The 6,941-nt window shown below is 34.1% G+C and overlaps 1 protein-coding gene across 1 annotated transcript; it reads right to left on the bottom strand.

Annotated features, from left to right (window-relative positions):
* Positions 1-1,430: 1,430 nt before the first annotated feature.
* Positions 1,431-6,941, bottom strand: LOC306864635 (cAMP-dependent protein kinase inhibitor alpha-like). The gene is made up of 3 exons (XM_079408761.1): positions 6,637-6,941; positions 2,782-2,959; positions 1,431-2,413 (listed from the first exon to the last, which is right to left on the bottom strand). The coding sequence occupies exons 2-3, from the start codon at positions 2,930-2,932 to the stop codon at positions 2,331-2,333; spliced, it is 234 nt and encodes a 77-aa protein (XP_079264887.1). The 5' UTR covers positions 2,933-2,959; positions 6,637-6,941; the 3' UTR covers positions 1,431-2,330.

Genomic DNA, 6,941 nt, shown 5'->3' with positions numbered 1-6,941 from the left:
AACTTTAGGAGTTTTGTTCTTACACATCCCCCTTCTCTCACACCAATATATGAAAATGTAAACAGCTTGTTTGTTACAGAGAGTTTCTGCAAGTTCAGCTGCAGTTCCTTTTCATTGTAAATGCATAAAAAGAGGCCTTCACAATTAATTTTTGAGGATAACTTGTGGGTTTTCAATCATTGTAGACCAACACTGGATAGTTTTTCTTTATGTTCTGTCATAATAAGATATTAAAATTTACGCAGGCCCACGATTAGGTCTACAAATGCACCTTCGCTCTTTGGTTTCCAATCAAACGCCAGCTACAGGGTCCAACAGATGCCACCTCTATGGAGTGTGATTGAGTGGCACAGACATGCTTGACAGATTTGAAATTACAACTGGAGTGTGTGATCAAAGTTTTAAGGCCGTGGTCCCGTCTGGATTTAAACCACCTTGCCTCTATTGCTCATGCACAGGGGTCACAATTACATAACTGATCTCTCAAAAAAGCCACATGGATTCATTGGTTGTGAAAATTGGCTGAGAACTGTGAACCCCAGTGTGGTGTAAGCTGATTAATGATTAATGTGCGGCTCTGCCACTTAAAAGGCAGAAAAGGTCAGCGGCTCTGCCACAGGGTTCGGGGGTCTCAAAATACAGAGACATGACACGGCAAATGACGAAGAAAGGAAACGTTGCTCTTTCCACAGGTTTTCCCCACTTGCAATTCATTTCTTCCTGCCATGATGTATGAATAAATCCATTTTAATCAGGAAAAGAAATTACATTGCTAAATATTGCCATATATTGGAGAGAAAGCAAAAAATATGCACTTTTAAAAATATACAGCTATAGGCACCTAAATTTATACAATGTAATTAAACTTAACTGACATTTAAAAAAGAACGGATATAACACTGCAAAATGGATGATGTGATTGTGCACTGGCTTCAATCACTCATTAGGTGGCGCTGCACTTCAAATAAAAGAGATTTGTGAGTGAACAGCGCCATCCAGTGGGATATCACTGTCACTGTTTTAATCACTGTCTTAGTACAGAGCATATATGGTTATAATATAATTTAATATAATAATTTGTAAATCATAATCAATAACTTACCAAATAAATACATAATGAATACATTCTGTAAAAAAAATTTAATAAGAAACTAATATAACAAATGCTTATATATCTATATATCTATATATATCTATATATATATATATATATATATATATATAATTATATTAATAATACAAATTAATAAATAATGCTATATATATATATATATATACACATGTAATAAAAAACTTTTTTGTATAATTGTTAAATTAACACATTCATAAATAATAATATAATTATATATATAAATTAATAAATAATATATATATATACAGATAGATATATAATAATAGATATATTGATAATAAAGAAGCATCACATTTTTCCCAAAGATTGCTTTAATTTATTCAAATATTTATGTACCCACAGATGAAAATATCATCAAATATATTTATGCAAAATTGAGGACGTAGAGCTAATGACTGGAAGACAAAATATGGGCAGAGGTTTGATAAGGCAAGCTCTATTGAACACATTTTCAAAAAGGTTATTAGGCAGAGTCAGTCAGACTTCAAATCACGCTAAATTTCATAATACAATAATTTTTTTCATCATAAAACACTCACGGAATTAGCATCACCACACGCTGTGAATGTTCGGATCACAAATGATTAGTCCTTTGCGGGAAGTGAACAGTTACACACAGGTATTCTTGTCAAGAGCAGTGCCATGCAAGACCATCATAGACAGTTTAATCTGAGTGTTCAACAAAAGTGCAGCACTTATATTATGTGAATATCAACGTGATATCAAAGACAGCACAATTTAATATCAAAATCTGATATTACTATTACATCACTACACCTATAAAATGACTGAACATTGAGTGCGTACTAGTTGCGCTACTCTGGCAGTTAATCAAGAGTTCAGTGGGTGGCGTTCCAAATAAGATCCATGTGATCTCCCAAGAGCGTCTTCACCATTCTAATGTCATTACTTCTGACCCAAATTCCTACCAGTCACTCTAAGTACCAAACAACGAAAGTGAATTTCTAAGTATAAGTCATACCTACATCAGCTAAAGTTGCGTTCGCTGTCGAAAAACAGCAGTGCCGTGATTCTTAAGGCTCAGCCTTTCACAGTAGCTTCCTCAAAGCAAAGTCTCCTCCATCCGGATGCTTAAGGGAGAGGGGATGCTCCGCTACTTTCAGTGTCAACCCCTCCATGCTCAGTTTTAAAATCAGCCACTAGAGGGGGTATTTCCTGATTCTGTCACTGAAGTCTGTTATGTACCTTCTCCTTTGCCTTCTTCTTGCTTGGGTTCGGAGTCTGCCAAGCTCTGGCTTTTCTCTTCATCATTTCCTGCCTCTGAGAGCAAAACAGAGAGTTTTGTTAGTGAAAACAAAAACATGAGAAAACATGGTTTTAATGAAGACTAGTGGATACTCGACGGCCTACGGCACGGCAAGCTGTTTAGCAGTTCCTGCTATGCTTTTGCACAAGGATGTCCTCAGCTAACAGGCCTATATTTGATAGAGCACATCCGTGTTTGTCTTAAGCTAAAAGCTGGTGCAGGAAGCCACTAACATGCCCTCTAAACTCTCTAGTTTGCCTAAAGCAAGCTTGTCTGGTGCATTATTCATGGCCAGCCTGCCTCTCAGTGCCATATTACATTACTGCAGTGTTCTGATGACACTCCATGTTCTTTCTGAAGAAGTAACACTCACTTTACTCACCTGCTTTGCTGATATTGAGCTCAGACAGTGTTTGGGAGAGACCGCTAGCGTCCAGGCCGCCGGAGCTTCCCATGATATCGTGTACAGCATTGCGTCTGCCGGTCCTTCCAGAGGCGATGAAGTCTTCATATGTCACCTCGACATCAGTCATATCTAACGCGTTTCAACATAGCAGTGCCTGTGACAGAGAGATGTTCTTATTTAGACCTGATGTGACGTGCAGTTGCCTTGCAAGTCATTAAACATAAAAAACTCATATGACTTTAAGAATATATTCACAATTAATACCTACTACAAGGAATCCAAGCACAAAGAACATGAACATCACTGCTGCATTAAAATGTCCTTTTAATTTCAGTGTAATTATTAAAATATTTATTGGCTTATTGCTATACATTGGGCCACTGGTTCTCACAAAAAAAAAAAAAAAAAAAAAAAAAAAAAAATTATATATATATATATTAATAGCAGTTCTATTTTTCACTTGGTCTGATGCAATGGTCTATTTTTTATTCATATAGACACACTTTTTAGTGTAATGATATACTATACTATACTATATACTAATTAAAATAATCTATATGTTACACACACACATATATATTATATATATATATATATATATATATATATATATACATTTATAATTGTACATATTTTTCTTAAAAACATTCTTTACAAAAATAATAAAATAAAATAAAATAAAATACTCTTCCAAAGTATGGGGTCAGTTTTATATATATTTTTTTAATTTATATTTTTATTCAGCAAGAAGATATTAAATTGATCAAAAATGAGAATAAAAACATTTATAATGTTACAAAAGATTTCTATTTCAAAAGGATACTGTTATTTTGAGCTTTCTATTCATCAAAGAATTCAGAAAAAAATATATATATATTCCCACAACAAATATTTACCTGTTTTCAACATAGTTAATAATAATAAATGTTCTCTATTCTCCAAATCAGCAAAATAAAATGTTTTTTGTGGGTTCATGTGACTTTGAAGACTGGAGTCTTTATGAATATATTTTAAAATATATTCAAAAACAACAATTTTAAATTGTAATAATATTTCACAATATTACTGTTTTTACTGTATTTCTGATCAAACAAATGCAGCCTTGGTAAGACGTTTTTCAAAAACATAAAAAATTCTTACTGATCCCCAACTTTTAAACAGTATAGTGTAACTCATTGGATTCATACATTTTCAACATTTTCAAACTGATTCTATTACTGATCAACACTTGAACAATAACTGTTCTAACTATTAGGAATCCCAATCAAGTAACAATGTAAAGATTATATAAACAGCCATAATCTGGGCTAGATAAGAAGATAAGCTTGAATAAGGGACTGTTTATTCTGTGGCACATTTGTGATGTCATGCATTTCTAAATTGTCCTTCTGAATTCCTGTCTTACCAGAAATTATTTTTGTATGTTGCATGAAAAATATGTCCTATAAAACATAATATAATAATCTGACCCCTGAATAGATAATCAAAACAGATGTACTCAAATCTGCAAGATTATCTAGAATTTTGTTGAACTAAATATCACTCATGGGATGTGAGGATGGTCTTCCCTGAGCTCAGAGTTATATTTAGCCCATGTTATCATCTCAGCACAGTCATTCTCAGCTGTTGCCTTCAAAATGGTGCCACTTTGTGATGAAACACCCATAAGGAGGTCATCATTAAAGGGCTGTTCTCAGCATTATACTCACATACACCATTTCTCCAACAAAACTTCAATTGATTTAATTTTGGTTACTAATTAACTGATAAAATACAAAAAAAGTGTACAATACGTTTATAATTTTATTTTTGTAGTAATATGATGAATATCTACTTCAAGTGATCATCAAAATTATGCAGATACACAGAAAATTCAGAAACTTTTATTCATCACTGTACTTAATATACCATAATCTTGCATTCTATTGATATGCCTCTGGCTGTAAGCACTAAATGAATTGTCTTTTTTCATTTATACATGGGAAAGAGACCTAATCTAAAGCTCACTTGGCAAAGTAATTCAAGTCCAAGTCCAAAAAAATCAATATGGACTTGAGTGAGTAGTTCCTCAAGGCAACAGTGACAACCATGCAGAAGAGTTGTCACACACGCATACCCTGTCTATGTCTAGGTAGACCTCTGTGGAGTCCACCAACGCACTCTCAGAGACAGCTTGTGCAACAGTTTGGACAAAACAGCCCTAACAAACTGAGAATTCAACAATAGAGCATCAGCAGGTTCACATTTTACATAACAAAGAACAAAACAGGACTGCTGTAGAAAGAGTGCAGAGATGGGTGTGCCTCTTTTTTGCATAATGTGTACACCACTGATGTCTGGGATGGAACAGGTTGCAACTTAGAAAATAAAAGTTTATAAAAATTAAATTGAGAAGCATGGTGCAAGCTTCATCCATTTTCTCACTCAATTTGGGTGCCATAGTAAAAAAAAAATGTTGTATTAAATATATAATGCATTCAGCATGAACATTGACTATGATTGTACCCAATATGTGACCCTGGACCACAAAACCAGTCATAAGTCGCTGGGGTATATTAGTAGCAATAGCCAACAATACATTGCATGGGTCAAAATTATTATTTTCTTTTATGCCAAAAATCATTAGGAAATAAAGTAAAGATCATGTTCAATGAAGATATTTTGTAAATTAGCTACCGTAAATATATCAAAACTTAATTTTTGATTAGCAATGCATATTGATATATTTACGGTAGCTAAAACTTCATTTGGTCAACTTTAAAGGCAATTTTCTCAGTATTTAGATTTTTTTTTACACCCTCAGATTCCAGATTTTCAAATAGTTGTATCTCGGCCAAATATTGTCCTATCCCAACAAACCATACATCAAAGTTTAAAAAAAATTTACCCTTATGACTGGTTTTGTGGTCCAGGGTCACATGGGTTATTGTAAATGTTTTCATGAATATGCAATGGTAAAAGATACATCCAGTTTACTCATTTTAATCTATATGAAGTATTGAGGCATGACCTGAGAACAGGTGGTTTTCAGAGGAAGCGAGTGATAATGTCATCATTGCAATACTAATAAACAGAAATCAAATGAAATAGTCATTAAATATTATAATATTTGATTCATTTCAGTGTCTTTATTTATTATTATTATTATTATTTGTAATTTTAAAACTAATGGTCAAAACTAAATAGTCATTCACATTCTAGTTTTGTTTTGTTTTGTTTTTTTTTGGCTGTCCAATTTTGACCTCTGATATATTATGATGGAGAATGTTCTGCAAACATAAGAGCTCTAATGTTAGTTACAATGTGCATCAGATTTGCTACATTCATAATTAAACCCTTCATTGCCTCAAACTCAGGATATAAATCCCCTTATTAACTGAAGCCAAACTGAAACAATAGATATTGTTGTGATATTCTAGCTCTTCCTCTTTGCCTTTGTTTAAATGAACACACAATCCTGACAGGTTTATGAACATTTAGGGCGCATTTAAAATGCATTCTGTTATATAACGTAGAAATTAAAATACTAAGAAATCATATCCTTTTGTGCTAAGACACTGGCTACTCGCTCTCGTCGTTGACATGTCCCATGTACTCGGTAATAACATCATATCAAAACATAGTATCCAATATGACATATCCAGATATGACAGCTACAAGTGCAAATCCCAACATTTACAGCACAGCATACAGCGTTTATAGCTGATATGAATGCAACGGGTTATATAAATCTGACAGGCTATTCACAGATGCTAATGAAACAGGCGCGTTTATCATAGAATAGGGCTTATCTATGGGCTGAGCGAATTCGCAAAACGTAACGTTAGCTACCTGTTTTAGGCCGGACGTTTTCCTGATGGTCAAGGCTGTGCAGTTTTGTCGCTCTGGTTAATATTCAGTAGGATGCGACGGTGCTGTCAGTGGTGGTGCTGCTGCTGCTGGTTCAGTCCATGAGTCTGCAAGACAAGTGAGGGATTACGTATGCGCTTTACTAAATGCCGATGATATGCGAGGATTATCCAAAACTATGCTCAGTAGTGCTGAGGCGTTTGATTCATCTCAGCGACTCGAATCTTCTGAACCAGTTCACTGAGTCGTTCAGCGACTCTTTGTTTTGGGTTTCGACTTCCGCCGGT

The sequence above is a fragment of the Barbus barbus genome, assembly GCF_936440315.1.
Source record: "Barbus barbus genome assembly, chromosome: 46".
Lineage (NCBI taxonomy): Eukaryota > Metazoa > Chordata > Actinopteri > Cypriniformes > Cyprinidae > Barbus > Barbus barbus.
This window is presented reverse-complemented; position numbering and strand designations above follow the sequence as displayed.